The sequence below is a fragment of the Nomascus leucogenys genome, chromosome 14 (assembly GCF_006542625.1).
Source record: "Nomascus leucogenys isolate Asia chromosome 14, Asia_NLE_v1, whole genome shotgun sequence".
Classification (NCBI taxonomy): domain Eukaryota; kingdom Metazoa; phylum Chordata; class Mammalia; order Primates; family Hylobatidae; genus Nomascus; species Nomascus leucogenys.
In genome coordinates this window covers 37,808,601-37,836,401 of record NC_044394.1, presented here as the reverse complement: position 1 = coordinate 37,836,401, position 27,801 = coordinate 37,808,601, and the positions used below count along the sequence as shown (strand labels likewise).

General features: G+C 53.2%; 2 protein-coding genes across 4 annotated transcripts in view; one reads left to right on the top strand and one right to left on the bottom strand.

The window, feature by feature from the left end:
- Nucleotides 1-1,308: 1,308 nt before the first annotated feature.
- On the bottom strand, nucleotides 1,309-2,355 carry LOC115838235 (translation initiation factor IF-2-like). The gene is made up of 3 exons (XM_030827064.1): nucleotides 2,334-2,355; nucleotides 2,018-2,242; nucleotides 1,309-1,732 (listed from the first exon to the last, which is right to left on the bottom strand). The coding sequence occupies exons 1-3, from the start codon at nucleotides 2,353-2,355 to the stop codon at nucleotides 1,515-1,517; spliced, it is 465 nt and encodes a 154-aa protein (XP_030682924.1). The 3' UTR covers nucleotides 1,309-1,514.
- The window catches only part of RAB11FIP5 (RAB11 family interacting protein 5), a 39,676-nt gene continuing 13,988 nt past the window's right edge, over nucleotides 2,114-27,801 (top strand). For 2 of the 3 annotated variants that reach the window (XM_030828399.1, XM_012501240.2), the window contains exons 1-3: nucleotides 2,177-2,784; nucleotides 25,895-26,331; nucleotides 26,461-27,136. In XM_030828399.1, coding sequence (XP_030684259.1) covers nucleotides 2,354-2,784; nucleotides 25,895-26,331; nucleotides 26,461-27,136 — 1,544 coding nt within the window. In that variant the 5' untranslated portion in view covers nucleotides 2,177-2,353. Of the gene's footprint in view, nucleotides 2,785-25,894; nucleotides 26,332-26,460; nucleotides 27,137-27,801 lie in introns of all 3 variants that reach the window. The other variant, XM_030828400.1, reaches the window with a different exon arrangement.

Here is a 27,801-nt window from a genome sequence, read left to right as displayed (position 1 = left end):
GATCTGGCTGTCTCTAAAGCTAGGTGCTATTGTCAGGGATGCTGGACCATGGGGCTGGTGCCTAGGACTTCCCCACCCCAGTCTTCTGATGGAAGTGTTAAGGTGGGAAGCTGTGAGGACTGGGCCTGTGCTGGGTGTGCTATCATGGTCTCCTCTGCCTACTCTACTGGTTTCCTAAGTTCATATTCCCAGTAGAGGACATGGCCTGGAAGGTGGACAGTCGAGGGGTACTGTGGAGTCTCCCTAAGAAGAAATACATGTTTCTCCTGTTAGATATTCTATAGAGCAGTGGTTCCCAACCTTAGGGACCAAAATGTAAGTTTCCACAGACTGAGGGTGGCAGGGATGGCTTCAGGATGATTCAAGTGCGTTACATTTACTGTGCACTTTATTTCTCTTATCATTACGTTGCAATATATAATGAAGCAATTATACGACTCACCATAATGTAGAATCAGTGGGAGCCCTGAGCTTGTTTTCCTGCAACCAGATGGTCCCATCTGGGGATGGGAGACAGTGACAGATCATCAGGCATTAGATTCTCATAAGGAGCATGCAACCTAGATCCCTCGCATGCACAGTTCACAATAGGGTTTGTGCTCCTAGGAGAATTTAATGCCACAGCTGATCTGACAGGAGGTGGAGCTCAGGCAGTAATGCAATAGGAAGAGGCTGTAAATACAGATGAAGTTTCACCAGCTAGCCCCCACCACCGCTCACCTCCTACCGTGCAGCCCAGTTCCTAACAGGACATGGAGGGTTACCAGTCTGTGGCCCAAGGGTTGGGGACCCCTGCTATAGAGGAACTAAAAATAATAGCGTAACTACAAAGGTTGAGGGATGGAAGTGGGTGTGAGCCAGCTAAATCATTATCTATCACAGGAGAAAGGCAACAGACAGTGGCCAGTCCTGATAAATGCAGATGTAGCTATGTGAGCATCTTAATGTAGTGATGTGGAGGTAACCATCAGACCTGAAAACACCAGTGGCCTTAAGCAACATCCCTGGATTGAAGGATGGAGAGGGAGTTCTTGCTTTTCATTGCAAGCCCTTTTGTCCTATTTGATTTTTTTTTTAAAAGCTGTGTGTATTATTTTTAAATTATTATTTTAAAAGTACAGGCTCTGAAAGTTAAAAAAAAAAAAAAAAACAGGCTCTGGGGGCATCTAGTGGATTCACAATCCTCCCCCATCTAAGCTGACATTTTATCTTCTGGAAAATAGGGATAAAAGCCATACTCACCCCACAGAGTTGCTCTGAGGATAAAATGAGGTAATGCATATAAAAGCGCACAGACCAGAGTTGGCTGAAATTCAGCATCCACAATTACTAAACATCGTTATTATCAATAATAAACCAAGTATACGTAATACTTAGGCTCTGGCACATAGTAGGCACTTAATGGGTGGAAGTAGTTATTTAACCCCCCACCAGGGCCTGTAATTTCCCCCAACCCGTGACACACTGGCCCCAAGGCTCCGAGTGAACACTTAAATATTGATGTGGTTACTCATTTATTCATCACTCGGCTCTCCGCCGCAGAGTCTGAGGAGGGTGAGCCCCGTTCTCGGGCCTCCCGCGCCGCGGCCTGGCCGCATCCTGGCCCTCTGCGCCGGGAGAGATTGGAGGCGGCGGCAGCTCACCCGCTTCCAGGTCGCCGATGCGGGACCGTCACGTGGCGGGGCGGCAATCGCTCCAGTTTCACTCCGGCATTTTCCCCGGCAGGGGCGGACTGGAGGAGAGGAGAGCGCGGCCCGGGGTCAGGGGAGCGGCGGGGGTCCCCATCACCCCAAGTCCGCGCCAAGAGGCTGGCCATCCCAGGACCTGTGGGCCGGGACCCTTTTACGGCGAGGGCTTTCCGGAGCAGGGACTTTTAGAAGGAAGACGTGGGATTGGCCTGGAGGCGCAGAGCGGGTTTTTCGTACCTGGCCGCGGGTGTAGGGCTACCCACAGGCGAGGCCGGGTTGCTTCGGGCGCCCCCAGCCAGGGGCGGGGCCACCGCGGGAACTCCGCCTACCTTCTGCAGAGGCCGCGCGCCGCCCCTTCCCGCTCCGGGCGGGTCTGCGGCTGCCGGGGCGCGAGCGGCGTCCCCGCATCCCTGTCGCACCGCCACGCGGGTCGGGGCGGCGGGCGCGGGGCGGGGCAGGGGGCGGGGCGCTGACGTCGCGGCGCGGCCCGCCGCCAACGGCCCGGTGGGGCGGGGAGGCGGCGGCCGGTCGGCCCGGCTCAGCCCAGCCCGCAGCTGCGGCGGCGCTCAGAGTCGGTTCCTGACCGCCTTCTGCCGCGGCCGAGTTTGTCACCAGGTCCTGGGGTCTGCACCGGCTCGGCCAGACCTCGACCCCGCTTCCCCGCCATGGCCCTGGTGCGGGGCGCGGAGCCGGCGGCGGGGCCTTCCCGCTGGCTGCCCACGCACGTCCAGGTGACGGTGCTGCGGGCCCGCGGGCTGCGGGGCAAGAGCTCGGGCGCGGGCAGCACCAGCGACGCGTACACGGTGATCCAAGTGGGCCGCGAGAAGTATAGTACGTCGGTGGTGGAGAAGACGCACGGCTGCCCCGAGTGGCGTGAGGAGTGCTCCTTCGAGCTGCCGCCGGGGGCCCTGGATGGCCTGTTGCGGGCGCAGGAGGCCGACGCGGGCCCGGCGCCCTGGGCGGCGAGCTCCGCCGCCGCCTGCGAGCTGGTGCTCACCACCATGCACCGCTCGCTCATCGGCGTCGACAAGTTTCTGGGCCAGGCCACGGTGGCGCTGGACGAGGTCTTCGGCGCAGGCCGCGCCCAGCACACGCAGTGAGTAGGGGGCGCGGGGGCACAGAAACGGCTAAAGGCCTAACCGGGCGGGGCTGGTGGGGGATCAGGACCCCGAACTTCAGCCGGGCCAGTGAGCCCTTCCCTCGTGCTCAAGGGCGTAAACCGACAGACACGTTGGTTCTTCGCATTTCGGGGTCGCCTTCAAGCTCCCCAAACGTGCGCTGTGTGGGGCTCGGCCACTGGTGGTCCCTGGGAGGCCTGGGGGAGGTTTAAGTGGTGGCGAACGTTAGGAGTAGATTGTCAAGTAAAGTTAGGAATGAGATTCAGAGGCTTTGGGGCTATGGAAACCTCAAGAAGGGAAATCTTGGGGCCGTTCTTAGAACCTCCAAGCCTGCCTCCCTTTCCTCAAAGGGGAGGGCAACTGCGGGCGCCTGTCCGGCAGGGGAGTGGAGAGGCACAGCCTTGCCCTACGGGGGAAGGAAGCCCAGGTGTCTTCCTCCAGGGTGAGGTTGAATGTTGATTACCCCGCTAAACGTAGAAGCTGGCTGCAGGGGGCATCTGCCTCTTGCTCTCAAGATGCCCTCCACTATCTAGAGATGTCACCCCCCCCACCCCCATCCTGTCCCTCTGTGTCTGTGTCCCTGGTCTGAGGACAGGAGGAGCTCCTAAGTAAAGGAAGGAAACACTTGAGTCAGCCTTCCAGTGGCCTGCCTGCCTGCCCTGCCCTGCCTGAGGTAGAGGCAGCGGCATGGTTAATGCACAGCAGGAGATTATCTCCGGGTCACTTCCACCTCAATGGGCCAGGGTTTTTTTTAATCATTTATTTTGGCAGCATTTAACCTTGCCTGTGTTAAGATCAAGGCTTCATTCAGCCTTGGAACCTCATTTCCTGTTTTGGGCTTGGGCAGGAGCTGGAAGCCAGTCCCCGGGGCTGACAGCCTGCTGTGGATCACTCAAGTGGTTAACTTGGGAGTGATCTGGGTAGGAGGATAAGGGGATTGGGGCAGGACTGTGCCTTAGGTCAGGAGAGGTGCCGGAAAGGTTTGCCCCAGTGGAATGGCATCCACTGAGTGAATAAATCCAGGAAGGCTTGCTGGAGGAGAGGGATGAGCCTGGTGCAAACCCAAATGAAAGCAGGATTTAGGTAAAAAGGATCTGACCTTGAATGTTTTCCGAAACATGGGTGTGGAATGACCTTCCTGGCTGGCTGTCTGAGGACTGGGATGGGGAGGGCGTTAGTGCAGGTCAGGTTCCAGCCATGGCTGTGACCTGACTTCATCTCCCCATCCCCTGGCCTGCTCCCCTCCTTCCTTCATGACTTGCTGTTTGGTGGCAGGGTGTGGGATCATGTGGTATATAGGTTGGACCTTGTTTTGTTTTTTTCCTCCTTTCTGTCCTCTCCCTCCTTGCTGGTTCCTGGAGCCCAAGGGGGTGGGTATATGGGGCGAAAAGCTCTCTCCTGGATCTCTTAGCCCATTCTTTTTCAGAAGAGGTGCCTATCCCCCAAATCATTCCACCCCTTCCCCCAGTCCTTCACCCTCCACCAATCAGCTACTCTGACCAGACTGTTAGATGACACATGACACATCTGTTCAGGGGGTGCTGGGGGAACAGGAGGAGGCAGACCAAAAAAAGGCTCCAGGCCTGCAGGGAGCAGCTTCTTTGATTGTTTTTTTCCAGTTCCTGCCCTTGCTTTCCTCTTGGCCTCTGGATCTTCCTTAGCTGAGCTGGCCAAGCTTGTAGGTCCAGGTGGACCCATTTTCAGCCAAGAACAGCCTGTCTTGGAGAATTTGACTTACCAACCCTTGATCTGAATGGGAGCCTTAATTTACTTTATAGAAATCATCTTTTCCACCAGGATCTTTCCACACCCACCTGGCTGTTTTCTCTGATGCAACAACCTGGTTTATTTATAGAACCGGGAGGGAACAGGAGTGGGGAGGGTCACTTAGGGTGGGCAGAGGAAAGTCTGTGAAGTTGGCGTGGTGCTCTAGTTTACTGGACCTAATAGCATGCCCACTGACAGAGGAGGAGGGCTGTCACCCCCGCTGTGGTCCCCACCTCTGGCTGTAGTGGTCATTCCTGGTGGTATTTCCTGGAGCACCCTGGTGTGGGCTACCGAGACTGAGTCTCAATGCTGCCTGGTAGGGAGAGGGGAAGGCAGAGAAGACGAGGGTGTACCCTCCTCAGCTTTGGATAATGGTGGAAAAGAAAAGTATCTATTCTTTAACTCCAGGAGTTGGCTGTGGTGGTCTCAGGCAGGGCAGGTGGTGGCCCTTTGCCAAGAGAGGACCTGACTGGGGAAGGGTACCCTTATGGTTAGGAAGGGGCTACAGAGTGGCACTGGACAGATCCCAGTCCCAAAACTGCCACCTGTGGCAAGTCATGTAAACTCTTGGTGCCTCAGTTTTCACATCTGTAAAATGAAGATAATTTATACCTTCATAGGGTTGATGTGAGGGATGAAATGAAAATGCAACTTAAGCACCTAGTACAGTCCCTGTACATGGTAGGTGGTCAGTGCAGAGCAGTGATGGCGAAGGGAGGTTTTAGTAACAATGTCTGGAAGAGCTTCTTATGGGATGGGGGAGACAGTCTAGAACTTAGAGCCTAGGAAAGCCTCAGGACCATGGGTGATGGAGTACACAGAAGAGTACGAGAGTTCCCAACAAAATGAGCCTCAGGACCATGGGTGATGGAGTACACAGAAGAGTACGAGAGTTCCCAACAAAATGAGCTGGACCTTTGCAGCTCTGTGTATTCTATTTGCTGCAAGAGGCCCAAGAACTAGGGCTGGGCTTGAGAGGCCTCTGCAGTCCTGAAACCAGCCTCAGATAAGCCCGCAGCTCTGCAGCTCTCCTCCCTGGCAGCCCTGCCTGGAGCTGCCCCTGCCCTGTTGGGAAGGAAGGATGGCCCAGGGCTTAAAAACCTGGAAACTGGGATTTCACTCCCAGTTCTGTGACTTACCAGCAAACAGGTTACTTATCCCACTTCCTCACTTCTAAAAAGGTCATGATAATAATCATAGAGTTCTACAGATTAAATAAGACACCATCTGTAAAAGCCTTAATGTAGTTCTGGATACATAGAAGCTCTCAAAATATTAGCGTGGTGGTGACTCTGGGGCCCCATTTTGTGTGATGGTGGTGGCTGGGGTTGTAGGTGCTTCAGCAGCCTCTGAAGGTCTTGTGTCAGTGGGGCAGTCTTTGAAATGAATTTCACCAGAGGCTTCCAAATAATTGAAGAGGATATTCTCAAAACAAAATGTAATAGTAGTACACAAGGAAACTAATGATCTCCCCGCCCTCAGTAGAACTGTCTGTGGATCGTCATGTTCCTGTGGATCTGGAAATCCTGGATGCTTCTCTGCGATTTATTTTCTGGTTTTTACCTTCAACATCCTTTTTTTTTTTTTTTTTTTTTTGAGACAGTGTCTCACTCTGTTGCCCAAGTTGGAGTGCAGTGGCGGAATCTCGACTCACTTGTAATCTCTCCCTCCCAGGTTCAAGCGATTCTCCTGCCTTAGTCCCCCGAGTAGCTGGGATTACAGGCATGTGCCACCACACCCGGCTAATTTTTGTATTTTTAGTAGAGACTGGGTTTCGCCATGTTGGCCAGGCTGGTCTCAAACTCCCGACCTCAGGTGATCCACCTGCCTTGGCCTCCCAAAGTGCTGGGATTACAGGCATGAGCCACCACGCCCGGCCCAATGTCCTTCTTAGCACTCCCCAGTGGGTGTCCTGTGTTTGCCTCCCTGATTCCCAAGACAGGGATGGGATGTGGTGGTTAGTTAGTTCTCCTTGTTACCTGTGGGGTCAGATGGGTCATTTGGACCTTTTTGGCCTTTATGCGATTGGTGTGGATCACACCCCCAGGGAGTGGACCTGGATATATCAGAAGAGGGAAGGAAGGAAGCAGCAGCAAAGGTTTTGGAGTAAGAAGACAGGGCATCTGCCACAAGGCCATTTTGGTTGGGGAGACCTGGACTTTGCCCCCTGGAATGCTGGTCTTTGTGTGTTTTAGGAGAGGAGGAGGAGAGAGCACAACTGTGTTATATGGAGCCGCTGTCCACCTTCTCCCTCATCCTGATAAGGGTGAAATGGCCCCTGCGGTAAGGCCTGGAGTGTGGCGGACAGGATCATCATCCTGGGCCTGTTGGATCAATGGTTAGAAGCTGGCCTCTTGGGAAAGCAAAGGCTGTGGGTTCAGCTTGGGTTGGGATCAGTTTATCTTTTTTCATCACAAAGACTAAAACTGTTGTGACCATGAATCATGGCCTGCAAGAGGCTCCATTCAGCCGCTGCTTAGACTGTGCCACTTGGCAAGGGAGCTCGGAGACCTAAGGCTGTGAAGGATGTAGGTCTGAGATGAGAGCCTTCTGCCTGGCTGGTCATGGTGTTCTGAGACCTCCTTAGGTGGGTGGGTTTGGGGGCACTGGGAGGCACCTGAGGGGACATGCATCCCGTTGGCCTAAGGCTGGGATGGTCTTTGAGGGCTTGCATCTATCCTGTAGCCCACAGACAGCCTGGGCAGACAGTTGTGGGCAGATGGTGTATGACCCCACAGCCTTCTCTCTATTGGCTTCTGGGTGTGACTCTGCTCCTCGGGAAACAGCCGTGGCCACTTGAGCCCCTGGCCTTGGCTCCTGCTCCAGCCCCAGAGCTGGCATGGGAGGCCTGTGGCGCTGCTGGGGAGGTCTGCTCTGGCTGCAGAGGAAGGGTGTGGCTGCACTCAGAAGCCAGTCATTGGTATGCAGAGGCTCTACTGCCCTTAGTTATGGGGTGGTTTTTATTTGGGGTTGCTTGAGCAGCAGCGTCTGGGGGTGTGGGGCAGGGTAGGAAGTGTGACTCCTCAGTCAGGCTGGGCAGCTCCTCCTCTCCGGCCCAGCAGCTTCCCCTGCCCTCCCCATCTGCCCCTGGCCCTGAGCCCTGGCTGGGACCAGGGAGTTTCAAGGGGCCTGTGGTCAACCCCATCTCTGCCCCGCCTGCCTCTCCTTGTAGGCAGCCGGCTGCAAGGCACAGCTCAGCAAAGCCACATCACGGTGACCTTGAGGGCTGTCCTTCTCTGCTGGGAGCTGCCCGCCCCACTTGTCACTGCTGCCACCTCAGTGCTGTGACGCTGTTGTCTAAACCACTGGCCTGGCCTTGTCCAGATGTTCTCCTGCCCTTCTCACCCTGCGCAGGGACAGATGATGAACACAAGAACAGGAGCTGTTGTCGCTCTGCTCTAGGGAAAGCAGTCCTCTTTTTCTTTCCTTTGCAAAATAGTGTGGCCGTGAAGCAGTTTTGTTCTTCCCCACGGCCAAGTAATAAAAATAAGTCCACATGTGAGTCTGCTGTGCACCTGGCAGTCCCTTCGGGGAAGAGTCTGATCACTGTGCCCTTAATGAGCTGGCCTGAGGTTATTTCTACCTTGGGAACAATAGTGGCCAGAGAGGAGAGGGGCCTGGCTGGCCACATGAGGCCTCTGTGTGGAGCTGGGCCCTGGCCTCTCAGGAGCAGTAAGTGGGGCCTCCCAAAACGGGGTTCCCAGGGGCAGCCAGCACCTCTGAGAAGCTGCAGGGTGGGGAGGGGGTATCACAGGTCACCTTAACCTTCGGTTCACCTCGTAGTGGGGAAGGGAGCACAGCCCTTACTCATGGGACTCCAGCATGGGAGCTGGAAGAGAGCTCTGACAAGGAAACCGAGGCTTGCAGAGGGAGAGCTGCACACTCTCACTACCCCGCACTTAGTGGAGGGTGTGCTCTGTGTGGTTTCCATTAGACCCGGGCAGCCCACAGAGCTGTAGGATTTGGGGTAGAGAAGAGGTGGCATTTAGAGCCCTGTGTGCACCCCGGAGTTTCTGTGGAAGTGCCTGCCGGGTTTTAGTGAGATGGGGGCATTGGGCTTCTCTGCTGACCTGGAAGGGCAGTCCAATCCAAAGGCAGTTGTGGAGGCCTGAAAGGCCAAGAGTGGGCCACTGGTGGGAGAGAGATTCCAGAGGAGGGGAAGCCTGGATATCCCGCTACATTTGGAGGAAGCCTTATAGCAAAGTGCTGTGTTTTGGGGCCTAGATAGGGAGCCCTGGAGATGTTCGGAGCAGACAGAGCCACTGGCGCCGGCTGTGGTCAAGGCACACCTCTGTGAGGAGGGAACATACACCAGAGACCTGTCGGCCATCATGGAACCCATCTGCCTCCCCAGCGTTCTCTGAATCCCCACACCTGGAGCATGTGGCACCTATTTTGGTGCATTATTTTCATTGCCTCGCTGGTCTAGTGCATCGCTGATGAAGGCCTATCTAGGTGCTGGCACTGTCTTAAGGACTGGACTTCCACTTGTCCACAGCAAGCCTTTGAGGTGTAGGTGCTGTTTAACAGCTGAGGAAACCTTGGCACAGAGAGCTAAAATGGCTTTGCTTTTTCTTTCTTTTTTTTGGGGGGGTGGGGTCAGGGTCTGGCTCCATCACTCAGGCTGGAGTGCAGTGGTGCCATCATAGCTCACTGCAGCCATGAACTCTCAAGTGATCCTCTTGCCTCAGCTTCCCAAAGTGCTGAGATTATAGGCATGAGTCACTGGACTTGACCACAGCACATGGCACAAAGTCAGGATGTGAACCCAGGCAGTCTGGCTTCCGAGTCTATGCGCTTGGCCACCACACCACACTGCCCACCTCAGTATTCCCCCATGTCTCCCATGACCCTGCTCTGCACAGGGCCAGGTGCTCAGCTGCTGCCTGCCGAGGCTTCCTCTCTTCTCTTTGACATGGATCTCAGGGGTTAATCTGGTGCTCTGTAAGCATGACCTGCTTCTCCTGGGTGAGTCCTTGGTTTATTGGGATAAGCACATTTGGTCTGCAGCTCTAGCCTTGTGTCTGTCCCAGAGGCTGGGGTGTGTTGTCTCATACTTTGGGAGGGAGTCACTGCCACCAAGATACCTCTTGGGAGTAGAGTGAGGGCTGGGTGTGGTGGCCCATGCCTGTAATCCCAGCACTTTGCGAGGCCGAGTCAGGAGGATCACTGGAGGTCAAGAGTTCAAGAGCAACCTAGGCAACATAGCAAGACTCCATTTCTACAAAAATACAAAAAATTAGCTGGGCATGATGGTGCGCACCAGTAGTCCCAGCTACTCAGGAGGCTGAGGTGGGAGGATCGCTTGAGCTTGGGAGTTCGAGGCTGCAATTAGCAATGATTGCCCCACTGCACTCAGCCTGGGTGACAGAGCAAGATCCCGTCTCAAAAAATAAAAATAAAAAGAGTGGAGTGAGGCCTGAGAAGGTCAGCCTCACTTTCCACCAGGGCACTTTCCACCCTGGGGAGATTTGCTCCTTTCAAGCAGGGCTTGGGGGCATCAGCACATACCAGACTCCGTAATCCTTCCCAAGACGTCACATGTTGGTTTTACTGTGACAGAACACTCCGAGCCATCCTGTTCTTCCTCCTGCAGCAATACAGTCATTTGCTATTTTTTCCCTTCTGTTTCACAACATCCAGGAAGTAATTACTGGACAACCATTGTAACCACTGTGCCTAGGTCAGTGCTGTGGGGGAAACCAGGGAAATAAAGTGGATAGCCCTTTCTCCAGAAGGGCTAAAATATGTTTGAGATAAGCCTAATGCAGCAAAGACAATTCCTCTACAAAGCAGCATATAAAAAGTATGAGAAAATGAGGGGGTCAGGAGAAGGGGGAGCTCACCAGTTCAGGGTGGGCTTCTTGGGAGAGGTGAGGCCTTGAATAACAGGTGAGACCTGATTAGAGGCAGGGTGAGTTGGAGGCAGGGAAACTGTGAGTGTGGTGGGACTGGGCCAGGAGAGGGAGTGAGGGGAGCCAAGCTTAGTTCCCTGTGTGCCGCTCTCAGCAAAACAGCCGGACTTTCTTTACTTCCTATTTAGTTATTTTTTTTTTTTTTTTTTTTAGACAGAGTCTTGCTGTGTTGCCCAGGCTGGAGTGCAATGGTGTGATCTTGGCTCACTGCAGCCTCCGCCTCCCAGGTTCAAGTGATTCTCTTGCCTCAGCCTACCGAGTAGCTGGGACTACAGGTGCGTGCCACCACACCCAGCTAATTTTTGTATTTTTAGTAGAGACCATGTTGGCCAGGCTGGTCTCAAACTCCTGACCTCAAGTGATCTGCCCGCCTCAGCCTCCCAAAATGCTGGGATTACAGGTGTGAGCCACCGCACCTGGCCCCTATTTACTTTTGAGTAGTTCACCTGGTCCAAATTCTAAAGGTACAGAAGGGCACATAATGAAAAAAATTTCTCTTGCCCCACCTTGAGTCACCTAGCTCCTCTCTTCAGAGACATCCAACATTACCAGTTCTTGTGTAACCTTCCAAAGGTATTTTCTGCATTTAAAGGCAAATGCGTTGTGTATTTTCTTCCCTCCCTCCTTTTTCCCAAATGCAACGTTCTCACCACACAGTTCTGTACTTCCCATGAGCCTGGCAGGGAAGTTATTGTTTGTTTCCCCCTGTTGTGGTGTCTGAACTGAGACCTTGGCAGAGGGGACCATCGCCACTTGGTTTTGTCTTCCTCAACCTGAGTCTCCTGCTCAGGGTGAATATGGGGTTAGGAGCACACTGAGGAGGGGGATGGGTTAAGTGGAATTTCTTTATTTTTCCACCTGCCAGAGATCCCCTGAGAAAGGTCATCTTGCGGATTCTCTCCTTCCTCCTGGGCAGGGTTGTTGCTTTTTGGTCCTGGGCCACCTCACTTCTATGGGGCTAATGATGGCCTGTAAAAGGCCTTTGACAGACAATAAACCCACATCTTTCTGTGTGGTTTGGCCTACTTTTAAGGGTACCTTCCCAGTATCACCTCATTTCATTCTTCCCTGAGGGCAGACAGGGGGACCACCATTTTTGCGAATATGGAGACTGGGGTCTCAGGAGGTGGAATGACCTGTCCGAGGTCACACGAGTCTTCAGTGGCAGCCAGATTTCTGATGTCTAAGCCTGATGCTTTTCTCCCTACACTGTGCTATCAACCCTACATCTTTTCTGTTGCTCTCTGTGGTTTGACTTGTCTCCAGCCATTTTTGCAGCTTTTCCTTGTGTTGGGTGAGCTGACAGTGACAGACCTTTGGAGCCTACAGCACTAGGATGAGGATTAGAAGTGCTTGTGCCCAGGAGGGAGGGAGGCTGGACCTGGCTGGGGTCTGAGGAGGGCTGAGTCAGCTGTCCCCACAGAGGCAGGGGGAACTCATGAATGAGGACCTTGGCTCCCTCCAAAGGTTGCTGGTGCCAGGCATGGTGCCAGAGGAGGTGATAAGAATCATCTTCTGGCCTGATAAGAGGCTGTATCCTGTCCTGCAATTATGTCTGGCTTGCAGTTTTACTGTAGATACCAAATCAAAAGGTGGGGTAGGCGGTGGATGCGGGGAGACAGCAGGGGTTGGCTTGAGGCCCACACAGCTCCTGTGTGCCAGTGTGTGAGGCAGGCTGCTGGGGTGGGCACTTGGAGAGGAGAGGAGGCATCAGGGTGGAGGAGGCTGTAGGGAAAAGGGTTTTCCAACTGTCTCACCAAACTCTGAATATAGTAGTTCTAGTTTCACTTTACCTTGTCTTTAACTGCATGATTTTATCACCCTCATTTTACAGAGGTGAAATGGCTGCTTCAAGGCACTTAGTAAGGCAGAGCCAGGACTAGAACCTAGGTCTCCCATCTTCCAGTCCACTGGGGTTCTCACACAATGCTCTTAAAATCATTGTTTTTCCAACTTGTTTCTGAGACAAAAGCCGAGCCCTGCCAATTCCATGTCATTTACCCGGCAGGTGTTAGAAGATGTTCTGCATCTTGGGCCCCTTCTCAGGTGGTGAGGGATAAGAGGTAAATAACTGTCCCTGCTGTCAACAGTAGTGAGAGATCAGAGTGGAGTGGCTCTGCCATAGTGCTGCTGCAGGGGGCAAAAAAGGGGTGCTCCAAGGGGCCCCCCTGGCTCTCCTACCTTCCCCATTGTTCCTGTCCTAGTTCAGGCTTAAAAAAAATTTTTTTAGCCTCTGCTTTCGACTGTTACCTTAGCTGCTGCTGCCTTTTTATAAACCAGAGTGCCAGTTTATTAATTAATGGTGAGAAATAACTGCTAAGGCATTAGGAGTTGCTCAGGTCAGCCTGGCCATGGGAACTACCCTGGGCTGTGACTGCCCCTTGCTGGTCCCCTGCCTTACCTCTCTGCTGTCCCTCCCTCTTCCTGCAGCATAGTATCAGTCCTGTCCTTGTGTTGTACCCTGTCGTGCATTTCAGGGCCTAGAATACAATTATGGCTCCTTAGTGTGACGTTAGGGGCAGTCTCCTTCTCCTGCCTGCACTTCTGCAGTCTGCATGTTCTGTCCCTCGCACCTGGAATGCCTCCCTACCTGCTCCTCGCCTCTTTTCCACTCATTGTTCAGGGCCCAGTATAAATGCCACGTCCCACACCCTCATTCGGAAATGAAACCGCTCCCCTTGAGCCTTCCTGTGTGCTTCATTTGTGCATTTTTGTGGTGTCAGTCACCATCTTCCATTAGCTATGTGGCTATCTTCTCCACCAAGGCATAAGCTCTTCAAAGACACATCCATTCTTGTTCCTGGCAAATACTTGGGGAACAGTGGAGCAGAGGCCTGGCTGAGGCCTCCTCTGGTTGGGTGGCATCTCACTGACTCATGCCCTGTGCCTTTAAGGGGTGGTGTGTGTCAGGCTGGTTGTCAGGATCCCATGCGGGGCTGTCAGCCCCTGTGCGGTGGTGAGCGGGTGGGCTGATGAGTTCACAGTTGTTCACAGGGGTGTTGATAAGCACAGGGGCTGAGGGAGGAGAGCAGGGGTGGGGCTCAGTCTTAGGACAAGGAGAGGAAGCCTGTGTCCTGGCCCGAGACATGCTCTGACCTCCGCAGGAGTCTAATGTCAAATCCACCATCAGTCCCAGGTGGAAGCAGGAGAGTGTCAGTACACCCTAAATGCTTCAGTATGCCTCTCCAGCCCACTCCAACAGATTTGGGTGCCTTTAGAAAAAACATAACCTTAATGCCATCCTCACACAAAATCAAAAATTCCTTAATAATCACCTAATATCCAGCCCACATTCAAGTTGTCCTGATATCTAAAATGCCTCTTCATAGGTGGTTTGTTGAGTCAGGATCCAAATAGGTACCTGGCTGTTATGTCTCCTTATGACACGTCTCCCCTTTGGACAGTTCCCACCCCTCCGTTTCATGCTATCACCTGGTGAGGAACCAAGCCATTTGTCCTCAAGACTGTCACACATTGTAGCCCTGGCCAGTTGGTTCCTCGTGATGGCCTGCACCCTGATTCTCCACCCCTGGACACTAGGTTCCCTGGCAAGAGTCCTTCCCAGGGGCTGGCCAAGTCTTGCCTCACTTGGGGAGGCCCACCTGCCTGCAGCCCACCCTCAGCGAAGCCCTCATAGGTGGTTAGCCCCCCAGCCATTCCAAATCTCCCCCACCCCACCACCAACCTTTCTCCCAGAGGTTTTAGTATCCATTGATGATTATCTCTCCAGGTCTGAATTTCTTCTATACCATCAGGAAGCCCAGCATAAGGATGAGCTTTCTCTCTCACTGTTTGGTCACTGGTGTAGGAATGGCAGGCTGGCATAGGTTGCAGTGAGCTGAGATTGTGCCACTGCACTCCAGCCTGGGCACCAGAACGAGACTCCGTCTCAAAACAAACAAACGAACAAACAAACAAACAAACCACAACCAAAAAAACCTGTTGGGAATGGCAGGAGTGACAATTCTTGGCCATTATTTTTCAGTCTGGGACCAGGCACGGTGGCTGAGGCCTGTAATCCCAGAACTTTGGGAAGCCGAGGCAGACGGATCACTTGAGGTCAGGAGTTCAAGAACAGCCTGGCCAACATGGTGAAACCCCATCTCTACTGGAAATAGAAAAATTGGCTGGGTGTGGTAGCACATGCCTTTAATCCCAGCTACTCGGGAGGCTGAGGCATAAGAATTGCTTCAACCTGGAAGGCGGAGGTTGCAGTGAGCTGAGATTGTACCACTGCACTCCAGACTAGATGACAGAGCGAGACTCCGTCTCAAAAAACAAAAAAAAAAAAACAAAAAAACCCACACACAACCAAAAAAACCCGTCATTTTTCCGTTTGGTGATGACTTTCACATTAAATATATGCCCTGCCCGTGGTGCTGTCCATGATACCAGTCATTGTTGAAGGCTGCAGGCCTTTTGTGGGCACATGATTTCATCTATACAGTGTCACTCGAAATGGCATATCACTGTCCCCCGGTAGAAATCGGGGGCAGGGAGTATTATGGTCAGTGTTTTGTTTTCCTCCCTATCACCTGCTTTTTGAGTAGCATGCCTGTCTAGAGGGTTCCTCTGGAGCCCCAGAGTGTCCCATTTGTACTAGCTCTAAGGGAAGCTAGGTGAGGGGAGTGAGGCTGGGAAAGGAGGCCTGGATCAGTATTTCTTCCTCTTCACATTGGTGCCCTACTTTCCCTTTTTGAAGACTCTCCCACCCAGTATTTTGGGGCAGCTCAATTGTCTTGATTAAGTTAATCTTGACTTCATTTGCCTTGGGGATGGGGCTTGATTCCTACAACAGCCAGCTTTGCAGGCTCCTTGTCCCCAGGGTGGTAGTAACTGTTCGCCAGCTGAGGTAAGGCCTGTCTTTGGAAGAGGTTGGGGCAGTGACTGCAGCCAGAAGGAGGAAGCTACAGACCTAGTGGGTTGCAACCATAGCAGGTGAGGCTCAGGTGGGGACCAGCCCAGGGAAATTGGGGACTGTGATGTTGGGGGCATGATCAAAACAAGTTCCAGAGTAGCCTGCTCCCAGCTAGCAGGTGCATGTGGCTGTTTTTGTTTCTCTGGAGTCACCTTCATCAGCATGCAAGGGTTTGAGGGTCAGCCTGAGCACTGTGGCGTGATGCTGGGGAATCTGAGGGCCTTCGGCCAGCTTCTTGCCTTTCACCAGGCCCCTTGTTCCCTTAGCTGGGTGGGAAATGAGAGCAGCACCCATCCTCTGCTTGGAGCTCTCAGCCTGGGTGCCATGCAGTGGGCAGGGAGGGGAGGACCTGGCCTTCTGCTGAGTTTGCTCCCTCCCCACTCTAAAGCAGGTTTTCTTAGCCATTTTGGTGCCATGGACTCCTCAGAATAAGGTCTTTAAATATACAGCATTGCAAAGTACACCAATGGTGTTGAAGTATAGTTCTCAATATAAAAGCCAGCACTTTGGGAGGCCGAGGTGGGCAGATCACCTGAGGTCAGGAGTTAGAGACCAGCCTGGCCAATGTGGTGAAACCACGTCTCTACTAAAAATACAAAAAATTGCTGGGCATGGCGGTGGGGGCCTATAAGCCCAGCTACTTGGGACGCTGAGACAGGAGAATCGCTTGAACTCAGGAGGCAGAGATTTCAGTGAGCCGAGACTGTGCCATTGCACTCCAGCCTGGACAACAAGAGCAAAACTCTTGTCTCAAAAAAAAAAAAGAAAAAAGAAAAAAAAAACATTTACTAAAGAAACATAAGTGCTTTATTACTGTATTAAATAATGAGATCAACAGGAGGTCTAACGACTTTACAATTCAAAGTAGTGATGAGTATAAATATTTTTGACATCCGTAACAGCTAAAATGTGATAGGAAAATAATCCGATTTCTCTTGGTGACAAGCGTATAGGTACTGCTTCTATACTACTGTTGCAAAAATTCATAGCGGGAAGACATGCTAAATTTTGCTAGAAATTAGGGGAAATAAAGATGTGATTTTTCCTCCCATCTAACACATACCCCCTGCTCTAGAGAAATAGGGGGGTGACTTTGCTTTGGATTCCTTGGTTGGGCAGAGACATGGGGGTTCCTAGATGCAGGGGTGAGTGTGTGTTGTACTTGCAGAGGGAGGCAGCATAGTATAGTGGTCAAGGTCGGGGGCTCTGGAGGCAGGGAGCCTGAGTTCCAGTTCTGGCTCTCCTGCTTACTGTGTGACTGGACCCAGTGCACGTCTCCTTACCTCAGTGCTCACACCTGCTGAATGTGAGAGCCGATGCTCGTGTGCATTTCCCGTGTGCCGGGCCCTGTTCTGAGCGCTCCATGCATAGGCCATTGAATCCTCATGCAAGTTGAAGATCCCTTATTCCAAATGCTTGGGACGGAAGTGTTTTGGAGTTTGGATTTTGGAATATTTGTATTATCTGGCCAGTTGAGCATCCCTGATATAAAAATTCAAAATGCTCCAGTGCCCATTTCTTTTGAGCATCATATTGGTGCTCAGAAAGTTTTGGAGCATTTCAGATTTCAGATTTTTGGGTTGGGTTACTCAGCCTGTTGTCTTGTGAGGAGAGGGTAGGGTGCTACCACCATTTTATAGATAGGTGAGGAAACAGAGGCATAGATATGAGGTCACACAGCCAGCATGTGGTGGGGCTGGGGCTTAACCAGGCAGTCTGGCACTGAAGTCCATGCTCTTAGCCACTCCCAGAGTCTGCCTCCCATATCAACCTCACAGGGTTGTTAAGAGGATTGAGTAAGATGTACTTCCATGTGTTCGGTGCTTAGTATTGTGCCAGCACACAGTAGGTGCTAACTGAGTGATTGTAGTTGGTAATGGGGATAAGATTAGTGGCCTTTGAGGGCCAAGAGATGGGCTGGAGTTGGGTTAACAGTGACTCCTCTGTTCACAAAGCTGGACGCTTCCCACATCTGGTTGGGCATCTTCTCTCCCAGGGAAGTTAGTGAGATTCTTAGTTCAGTTAGGGGCTGAGGAAGTGTCTCACAATTAAAGAAGGTCTCATTTTGGAAACCTCCCTTTAAGCCTGTCATCTCTGGCTCCTGCCCTCCAAAGGCTCCTGTTTGGCAGGTGGGGTGGGGACCCTCTTTGCTCTTTGGGAGCTCCAGCTCTCACAAGTAAGACCCATGGGTTTGTAGCAATAGAAAACCATAGAGCAGTTGTGAAGGGGGCCCACGTTAGTCACAGAATAATTTGTTGGCTCATTGAGCAAATATTTGAGTGTCCACTGTTAAGTATTGGGGGTACAGAGATGAACAGAATAATGCACTTGACTGTTGAGCAAGGGAAGACAGATGCTAACAAGCCTTGAACATGTGCAGCATTTTGTCACGTTGATGTGCACATGGGGACACATGTGTGTGCACACACCAGTGCCAGCCTGTGATCAGTATGATGATGAAAGAGGGTGAGGGGGGCCGGGCGTGGTGGCTCACGCCTGTAATCTCAGCACTTTGGGAGGCCGAGGCTGGTGGATCACCTGAGGTCGGGAATTCGAGACCAGCATGACCAACATGGAAAAACCCCGTCTGTACTAAAAATACAAAATTAGCCGGGCGGGGTGGCACATGCCTGTAATCCCAGCTACTCGGGAGGCTGAGGCAGGAGAATCACTTGGACCTGGGAGGTGGAGGTTGCAGTGAACTGAGATCGAGCCATTGCACTCCAGCCTGGGCAACAAGAGCGAAACCCCATCTCAAAATAAAATAAAATAAAAACATAAAGAGGGTGAGGGGTGGTTGCAGTTGGGGTACTCGGGGAAGACTGAGGAGGCTCGGATGAACAGAACCCTAACTCGAGTGAGTGAGTGAACCGTGGCCGGAAGGTCTGGCCTTCGTCTCAGGCAGAGGGAGCAGCACGTACAGTGGCCTTGAGGTGGGAACACACCTGATGGGTTCAGGGACACTGGGAGAATCAATGTGGCCCGAGTGGAATGAGAGATGCAGAGGAGCCAAGCCCCAAAAGGTGCTGAGCGAGGGAGAGCGGGGCGTGCTGAGCTCCCACTTCACGTCTTTGCTGGATGGAATGTGGACGTCAGGTAAGCAGGGAGTTCTAATGTCCATCAGGGAGGTGGTGGTGGATGGGACTATGGGGTGACAGTGGTGAGAGAGTGAGTTCTGGAGATAATTGCAGGTAGAGTTCACAGAGTTCGAAGTTTAGATGTAGGGAGTGAGGGAAAAAAAGAGACAAATCTGGTTTCTAGGTTGTTTGGAGTCTGGAATAAATGATGGGTGGGGGCTCAGAAAGGGGCATTGTTATTTGGGTCTGAATTTTAGACTGATAAGAATTGGGAGTGAGTTAGATGTGTCCAGGCCTGCTGCTGCAGCTACCCATAGCCCCCATGCCCCTGTCTGTCTCTGACTGGAGTTCCCTGGCACTTGCATGGGTATGTGTGACAGCTGCCCCAGGTCGGCTCTCCCCTGAGTGCAGGACCTCCCCAGTTATGCTGGATGGCATTGGTTAGCCCAGCTGCATTTTCTGAGAACTAGGTGGAGAGCTGGTTATGAGGGCCTGGGGACCCCACCAGCAGGAGTAACTAGGGCGGTAATCTTGGTGACAGGTGAGCAGACTTGCTCCTCTCCACCCCTTCCATCCACTTTGTCCTCTGCTTCGGTGGTGGGTAGGGGGAGGCTGAGGGCCAAGTCCCAAGTCCACACGGGGCCTGGTGAACTTTGTCAGGCAGAGAGAGCTTGGGAGAGGTGTTCTAGCTTAGCAGGGGGCCCTGTAAGAGCTTCCTTGTGGTCCCAGTCTCTCAGGAATTCTGGACCCTGATGGCTGTTGGGGGAGGCTGGGCTGTTCTCAGACAAGGTTTTGAGGGGCTGAGGACAGGACAAAACCCTGAGGTCCCCTCAGTGGCATCTCAGGGCTCTGTGCTCTGGGATTGTGCCAACCTTTTGAAAGGGGGTTTGGTCTTCAGGGTCTGTGATGTGTAGCCAGGCCTTTTCCAGCCTCTGTCTTCTCAGGGTACCCAGGGCAGGAGTATATGCGTTCTGCTTTTCTGAAAGTTGCTAAACCTTAAAGGTTAAGGACATGGGCTTGGAGGCTGACATTTTCATGTTCAAGTTCCAGCTCCATTACTTACTAGCTGTGTGGCCCTGGGCAACTTACAAACCATCTCCACAACTTAGTTTCCTCATCTGTAAAATGGGCCTCCCCTCTCCTGGGCTGGTTGCATGGATAGTAAAAGAGCTGCAGAGCCAGGCACACAGTGAGCCCTCAGCAGGGTCAGCTCTGGCCATTCTCTAGGCCCCTCGTGTGCAGCCCTCTGCTCAGGTGTGGCCTCTGGGCCAGTAGCAGCATGGGTAGCTGGGAGCTCTCTCAGGTCCACCTACACTTTGGGTATCTGAATACACATTTTAACAAGATCCAGTGATTTTTTTGCACTTTGCAGTTGGAGAAGCACTGATGTGTGTCTTCTGAAGAGCAGCATCAGTAGCTGCGTGTGCCTCTTCAGGTGGACGGAATTTTCTCTTACTGTGCCTTTCCTTACTGTGCCCATCATGTCCTGGCTGCAGAGGCACCTGGGACAAGTCCCAGATAATCATCATCTTCATCAAAACCCTTGTGTCCTGAGCATGTGCCGCCTGGGCCTTGGAGAGTTCAAGTGCCCCAGATGGTGCCCCTGACAGAGAGATGGAGTCAAGGTGGGTGCTTTGCAGGTGGAGCAGCTTAGTTCCTGCAGTGAAGGATGTGCCGGTCGGTGATATATGTGCTGCAGGCAGCCCGGACTTAAAGCACCAGGTGGGTGTCAGGGGAATTGTATGGGGGCAGAATCACTGTCCTTCCTCCTGTTTTGGTGAGAGTGTTGTTTCTCCAGTGGTTTCTGAACTAGGAGGCCTAATTCATCTTAACACTCTTAATTTCTAGAAAGTGCTTAATGCTGCCTGCTCCTCCCCAGTGTGTTCCTTTGGTAACTTACCTCCTCCTGGGGGAGGGATGAGTATTTCTAGGGTCAGTTCTCTCAGAAGCAGCGTGTCCTCGGGACTTGGGAAGGCAAGCCTTACTGGGCAGGGGAAAGACACAGGTTTCTCCTGGGTACCGATTGAGTGTCATTAAGGACAAGCCCAGGTGGAGAGCCCGGGTGGCCACTGACCTTAAAGTGATGTAAAGCGTCAGGGACCATCCTTGTGGTTTCCACATGGGGTCTGGGTGAATTCACTCACCTGTGGGTCCCCACCCCCCAAACCCACTGAGAAATATAGATAACCAGGCCAGGACCTTCTAGTTCAGTAAGTCTGGGTGGCATCTTGGGTGGATTTATATTATATATAAATCCTGCACCGATGCATAGCAGGTTTGGGTGCTACAGCTGTGGAGCTGTGAAAATGAGAGCTGTCTTGTGAGCCATTGTCTAGATGAATGTTGGGGCCTTGGTCACACCCTGATTGATTTTGGCCATGTCTCTGCCCTGGATGAAAGTGGACAGGTCAGGCCTCAGCTTGGGCTTCGGAGTTCCTAAGCCCGGTGGCCCAGTCAGCTAGGCCTGGTGAAGGGCACAGAGAGGGAGAAAAAACCTTGGTCAGGTAGGGAGGAAGGAGCAGGAACAGAAGCTCCAAAACTGGAGACCAGGGCCTATCTCTTGCACAGCCAGCCTTGGGAAGTTGAGGTTGGAATTTTTATTTTTTATTTTTATTTTTTTGAGACAAAGTCTCACTCTGTTGCCCAGGCTGGAGTGCCGTGGTATAATCTTGGCTCACTGCAACCTCCGCTTCCCAGGTTCAAGTGATTCTCATGCCTCAGCTTCCCGAGCAGCTGGGATTACAAGCGTGTGCCACCACACCCAGCTAATTATTGTATTTTTAGTAGAGACGGGGTTTCGCCATGTTGGCCAGGCCGGTCTCAAACTCCTGGCCTCAAGTGATCTGCCCGCCTTGGCCTCCCAAAGTGCTGGGATTGCAGGCATGAGCCACCATGCGCCTCCGAGGTTGAATTTTTATTAAAGGATCTGGCACATTCCCTTGAAGGCTAGGCAGAGCGATCGGCGTCAGGGATTCAAGAGCAGGAGTCCTAAGAGCTCACGGTCGTGGGAGAGAAGGAGAGGATAAGCGGGTTTTGCCAACCAGACTTGGCGTGCCCTAGCCTCCCAACAGCCAAGAGGATGATTGTCCCCACCTGAGGGCCAAGGAAGCAGAGGCTGAGGGAGGTGACCTGGTCAGTGGGGGACCCAGCACTCACCACCATGCCCTGCTGTCAGGCGCATCCAGATGAGAGCTGAGAGAGGGCCCTGCAGGATTGTAACAGCTCCAGACTGTGCATGCATGATTTATTTACTTTGGAGCTGTGTGCCCCAGGGGATACTCAGTCAATATCCACAAGAAACACAGTCCAGCGAGGGAGATCTTGTGTGCCCAGGACATGACAACACCAGGGGGTCCTGGGGCTCCGTGCTGCCAGATCTGGCTGTAGAGTGAGTTTGGTTCAGAGTGTGTATGCCTGGTCAGAAAGAGGAGGGACTGGGCCAGGCCAGCAGGATGGTGGCAGCTGAGGGAGCTTCCCAGAGGAGGTGGGACTTGGACTAGGTCATAGGACCCTGCTGTCACATTCCCCGTGGGGGCTTCAGTCTCTAGGGTTGAGGTGCTCAGAGCCCATTTGCTCTGCTGCGTATGGGGCTCTGTGAAAAGAAAGCCTCCATTTGTTTTCATCGCGGGTTCCTCAGCTCCCCTTGACAGTGTTCATAGTTTTCTGTTCTCCAGTGGACCTCCATGGTGCCTGGCAGGTCTGTGGGGCTGTCTGGTCCAGGCACAGGGAAGCAGCACCTCTAGGGAGGGGGAGGATGTGGCCATCTCAGCTCATGTAGGCCACACTTCTGGGAGAAGGTCTGCTCTGGTTGAGTCCCTGGGGTGCCCAGGGTGCCCAAGGTGCCAGGCAGTATCCCATTTAGTCCTGTCCTTGACTGGGTTGCAGAGGGAGGTGGGGCTGGAAGGGAGGTGGACGGGTGATGGCAGCTGGGGTCCAGAGGTAGGTCCTAGCCATTCTTCATTTCACTGTGCTCTGGATGGGAGAGCCTAAAAAATATTCAGGGAAGCGTTTTCTTTTTCCTTCCATGCTTCCTTGAAAAACAAGTCCAGGGAGAAACCCAAATTCCCTGTGGGGGAAGGGTGGGCAGAACAGGAGAAGGGGAAGTGACCTTATAGGGGAGAGAGGCCCAAAAGGTCTTTGTGGCAGAGGACCTGAAACTCGGCCTCCCGCCTTCCTCTGAGGGCTGGGAGGCAGATGAGCGTGGCCCATTTTGTGGCTCAGGAAGTTGAGATGAGATAGGAGTAAGAGCTTTCCCTTGTCTCTTTTCCCTATTACCACGGTAATATATGCTCCTTATAAAACATTCAAATAGGACAAAAATAGACAATGTAGGAAGTGCTAGTTCCCTGCAGTCTCACCACAGGGCCCGGGCCCCCCCAGGTAATTGCATTACCGCTGTGGTGTGTGCAGTGTGACTAGCTGGGGCTGAGGGCCCCTGACCTGTCTGCCCCAGCAAAGGCTGGCTGTGCTTGCTGATCCTAGTTACTCAGGGCTTGGGCGGTTTGGGGCTGGAGTCCATACCCTTCTCTTTTGCCCTACCTCCCAGGACTTTCCTGTGCTAGATAGGGCCTAGCCCAGATTTAGGGAAAGTGACTAGGGCTTGGCCTCTAAATAGGTAAAGGGTCAGGCCCAGGGTGGTCACTGGGCTGAGAACGTAGAGGTGTGAGGCTGTTGATGCTGCTGGCTGGTCTTTCTGTCAAACTTCCTCTCCTGCCCCACAGACACCCTCACACACATCCTCCAGTCTATCTGTCTCACTTAGCCTCTCCTCCCCTCACTCCCTGCCCATGCCTTATGAGAGAGGCACCCTCTCTGGCATTTTCTCTGCCCGCCCTGCCCGTGGCACCATCTGTTCCTACCCGGCCTTCTCAGGGGATTGTCTCTCAGGTTTGGGAGGGAAAACCAAAGTCTAGGCTCAGGCCGCTCAGGCCGCGGAATGGGTCTCCACGGAGGGGACGGGCCATAGCCCACCAGGATTTCGTCATGACGGGCTCTTCTACAGGGATGTAGAAGAGTCAGAGGTGCCCTAGGAAGCCTTTTAAAAAAAACTTCAACATTAAAAAATAATCAAAATACTACCACCACTACCACCAAGCTTCTGCTGTGACTTAATTCTGGATCTTTGGATGTATAGGGACTTTTCATACAAAGGCCCCCCACGCCCCACTCTGTGTCCACCAGAAGCTCAGGGAGCTGGCACTGTCGTGGGCAGAGCTCAGGTGGGAGGTGGCCCCTGCATCACTGCGCCTTTGGGGTGTGTGTGTGTGTGTGTGTGTGTGCGCGCACGCGTGCGCACGCGCTGTGCAATCACCAAGGGACTTTGAGCCCTTTAGTGACCAGCCTGACCACTACCACCAGGCTTTATTCCACCTTCATGCTCGATTGGCCGGGTCTGGAATTCCAGGCTAGTGGAAGGCTTTTCCCTCAGAAATGTGAAGGCATTCCTTCATGTGATGTCCAGTGTTGCTAAGGAAGACTCCAGTGCTGTTCGAATCCTTTCATGCCTGGTGTTCTAAGCCTCATAGTCGTATCTGTTGGCATGTGTCTGTCTTAGTTCATTGCACTGCATACTTGTAGGACTCTTCTAGCATTCATGTTCTTCAGTTCAGGAAAACATTCTTGTATGATTTCTTTCATAGTTTCTTCCTTTTTATGTTCTCTGCTCTCTTTTTTTTAGTTAATAAAGTCTATTTTTCAGAGCAGTTTTAAGTTTACAGAAAAACGAGTGGAAAGTATAGAGAGTTCTCATCTACTCCACCCACCCCCCACCGCCGTTTCCTCCGTTAACATCTTGCATTAGTGTGGCATGTTTGTTGTATTTGAGAGCCAATATCAATACATCATTGTTAACTAGAGTCTATACATTATGTTAGGGTTCACTTGTTGTTTTGTACATTCTGTGGGTGTATAACAACGCATGTCCACCATTACGGTAGCAAGCAGGATAGTTTTTCTCTCCTGAAAAGTCCCTGTGCTCTGCCTAGTCATCCCTCTGTCCTCCCTTCAATCCCCCAGCAACCACTGACCTTTTCACTGTCTCCATAGTTTTGCCTTTTGCAGAATGTCAAATAGTTTTGTCATGCAAGCATGAAGCCTTTTCAGATTGTCTTCTTTCACTTACGAATGTAAGATCCATCCATGTCTGTTCATGGCTTGATAGCCTATTTCTTTTTATCATTAAGTAGTATTCCATTGTCTGGGTGTACCACAGTTTGCTTATCTGTTCACCTACTGGAGGACACCTTGGCAGCTTCCAAGTTTTGGCACTCATGAACAGAGCTGCTATAAACATTTGTGTGCAGGGTGTTTCTGTGGACATAAGTTTTTACCTCAGTAGGCTAAGTACCAAGAAGTGTGATTGCTCCTTGTATGGTCAGAGTTTGGTTAGTTCTCTAAGAAACTGCCAACCCCTGCATAAGAACATCTCTCCCCAGTAGGGCGGGCCCCAGCCACCCTGTGCGGTGGCCATGTGTGTTGGGGGCTGTCTGTGTCTTTCTGGGCATAGTGGGTGTGCACCGGGAAGAACTTTAGCTTTGGAGGGCTGGATGCCTGGCTCTGAGTCTCCACGGTTGGGTTCCTTTACCGCTGAGCCTCACCCTCCTGATCTGTACAATGGGGTAGTGCCTCTTACCTCATATGCTTTTTGGGAGGTGTGTGCGGGAGTGAGGTAAGAACCCTCATGCTGGTTGTAACGTACCATGGATGCTCAACAGATGTGAGCGCTCTTTGTCTTTCCTGGGTCTCTTTCTGCCATTCTTGTCTGTTCCTCCATCTTGTAGAGGTATTCCTGACAGGGCTTGGGGTGAGTCAGTGTGTGAGTGAGGTTGTGTGTGTGTGTGTGTGTGTACGTACGTGAGTGTGCGCACTAGCATTCCTGTGTTCCTCGCCCTGGGCCTCTGGGTGAGCTGTTCTTTCCTGGGCTCACGGGTGGCTGGGAGTAGAGCTTTTGCTGGGACTGGCCAGAGGAGATGATGTCAACAGGGAGAAATGTGGGTAGGTCTGCCTGTGCTGGGGCCTGGAGATGGGAGGGCCCTCCCAGGCCCAGCTTCACCCCTCTGGGCCTCAGAGTTTCAGATGGAGGGGAGATGGGGCAGAGGAGAGGTCTCTGAGCACCAGGAGAAGGTCCTGGGGTGGGAGGGGGCATGGCGTGGTAACTGCCGCCCTACCTGGTGGCACCCAAGGAGCTTCCCCACTCAGGATGTGGTTTTCTCCATCATGGAAATGTTTTGGATAGTTTCTCAGCTGCATCTGAAGCCTGGAAGCCCAGGCCGATGGGTCAGAGCAGGAGCCTTTGGAGAGAGGCTATCAGTGGCTCTCAGAGCAAGGAGGGGTCCGGGCAGTGCCTGGTACTGGGCGGGAGCCAGGCTCCCTGGGCCCGTGACTGAGTTTGCCTGCTTCCCTCCTCTCACAGGTGGTACAAGCTGCACTCCAAGCCAGGCAAGAAGGAGAAGGAACGCGGCGAGATTGAAGTCACCATCCAGTTCACGCGCAACAACCTGAGCGCCAGTATGTTTGACCTGTCCATGAAGGACAAGCCAAGGTCCCCCTTCAGCAAGATCAAGGACAAGATGAAGGGCAAGAAGAAGTATGATCTGGAATCTGCCTCTGCCATCCTCCCAAGCAGCGCTATAGAGGATCCTGACCTGGGCAGCCTGGGCAAGATGGGCAAAGCCAAAGGCTTCTTCCTCCGCAACAAGCTGCGCAAGTCATCCCTGACGCAGTCCAACACCTCACTGGGCTCGGACAGCACCCTGTCCTCAGCCAGTGGGAGCTTGGCCTACCAGGGACCTGGCGCCGAGCTCCTCACCCGCTCACCAAGCCGCAGCAGCTGGCTGTCCACTGAAGGGGGTGAGCAAGCACAGGGCTGCTGCCCTGGGGAGGGGGGCACTGGCTCTCCCCTTGGGTGGTGGTGAAGGCCTGGGGCCAGGAAATGGGGCCTCTCTTCCTGCGAGCTAACTCCATGTGTTTCCCCTGCAGGCAGGGACTCTGCACAGTCCCCCAAGCTGTTCACCCATAAGAGGACCCACAGCGATGAGGCCAACCAGATGCGAGTGGCTCCTCCTCGGGCCCTTCTGGACCTTCAGGGCCACCTGGATGCTGCTTCCCGTTCTTCGCTCTGTGTCAATGGGAGCCACATTTACAATGAGGAGCCCCAGGGCCCTTTGCGGCACCGCAGCTCCATCTCAGGCTCGCTTCCATCCTCTGGCTCCTTGCAAGCTGTCTCTTCCCGGTTCTCCGAGGAGGGGCCTCGTTCCACAGATGACACCTGGCCCAGAGGCAGTCGTAGCCACAGCAGCTCAGAGGCAGTGCTTGGACAGGAGGAGCCGAGTGCTCAGGCTAAAGTCCTGGCCCCTGGGGCCAGCCACCCTGGAGAGGAGGAGGGGGCCCGGCTACCAGAGGGCAAGCCAGTCCAGGTTGCCACACCCATAGTGGCCTCCTCTGAGGCTGTGGCAGAGAAGGAGGGAGCCCGGAAGGAGGAACGCAAGCCCCGGATGGGCCTCTTCCACCACCACCACCAAGGCCTAAGTCGGAGCGAGTTGGGGCGCCGAAGCTCCCTGGGGGCCTCCCCACATCACTCGTCCAGTGGGGAGGAAAAGGCCAAGAGTAGCTGGTTTGGCTTGAGAGAAGCCAAGGACCCAACTCAGAAACCCAGGTACGTCGTTGGAAAGACCAACTTTGCTTCTTGGGGAGGATGCTGGGGTGTGTGCTGCCTGGACCCTGGGGCAGGGAGGAAGGAGCAGATATGGACCTTGGGCAGGCTGCTGGGGCTCTGGCTTTGCATGGTTTAGTGGGAGTGTCTCCCTAAGCCAAGGTTCGTTCTGTGCTCACAGACAGAGGTGAGTTATGAGGACACAGTGCTCTGAGAGTCCTGTGGATTTAGGGGTCCGACTTCTCAGCCCTAGGCCTTGCTGCATGAGTTGGCATGCCCACCCCCTGAGCTGGAGGGAAGCAGGAAAGGCCATTTGTATGAATTCTTTGCTTCCTGACCTCCACCTCTTGCCCTCTGGCCTCAAGGTAAGGAAGCCTTGGTAGAGAGATGAGGATTGGAGACCTCACCCTCAGACTTCCCTTCTCCTCTCTGGAGCTAGAGGACTTCTCTCCAGCTGTCTCTGTGATCACTTCCCTCTGGGAGACGGGAGTCAAATAACTGAGGCCACCACTCCTTCCCCCGTCCATTCACCCCCCCAGTTGGTTCCCCTGGCAAGAGGCTGTGGGCAGCTCCCATGAAATCTGTAACCCATCTCTGTCCTTGGAGACCCTGGGAGCTCTGGCCCTCTCTGATGTCTCTTGGTCTTGAGGTATGGCACTGTGGGAAGT

Bases quoted from the DNA above. Each gene is read 5' to 3' on its own strand.
- LOC115838235 (XM_030827064.1), bottom strand. From the start codon at position 2,355: ATGGCGGGGAAGCGGGGTCGAG. The intron at 2,243-2,333 runs GTCTGGCCGAGC...GCGCCGCCGCAG, and splicing joins GGCGGGGAAGCGGGGTCGAG to CTGCGGGCTGGGCTGAGCCG. The intron at 1,733-2,017 runs GTAGGCGGAGTT...CCTCTCCTCCAG, and splicing joins GCGCGCGGCCTCTGCAGAAG to TCCGCCCCTGCCGGGGAAAA.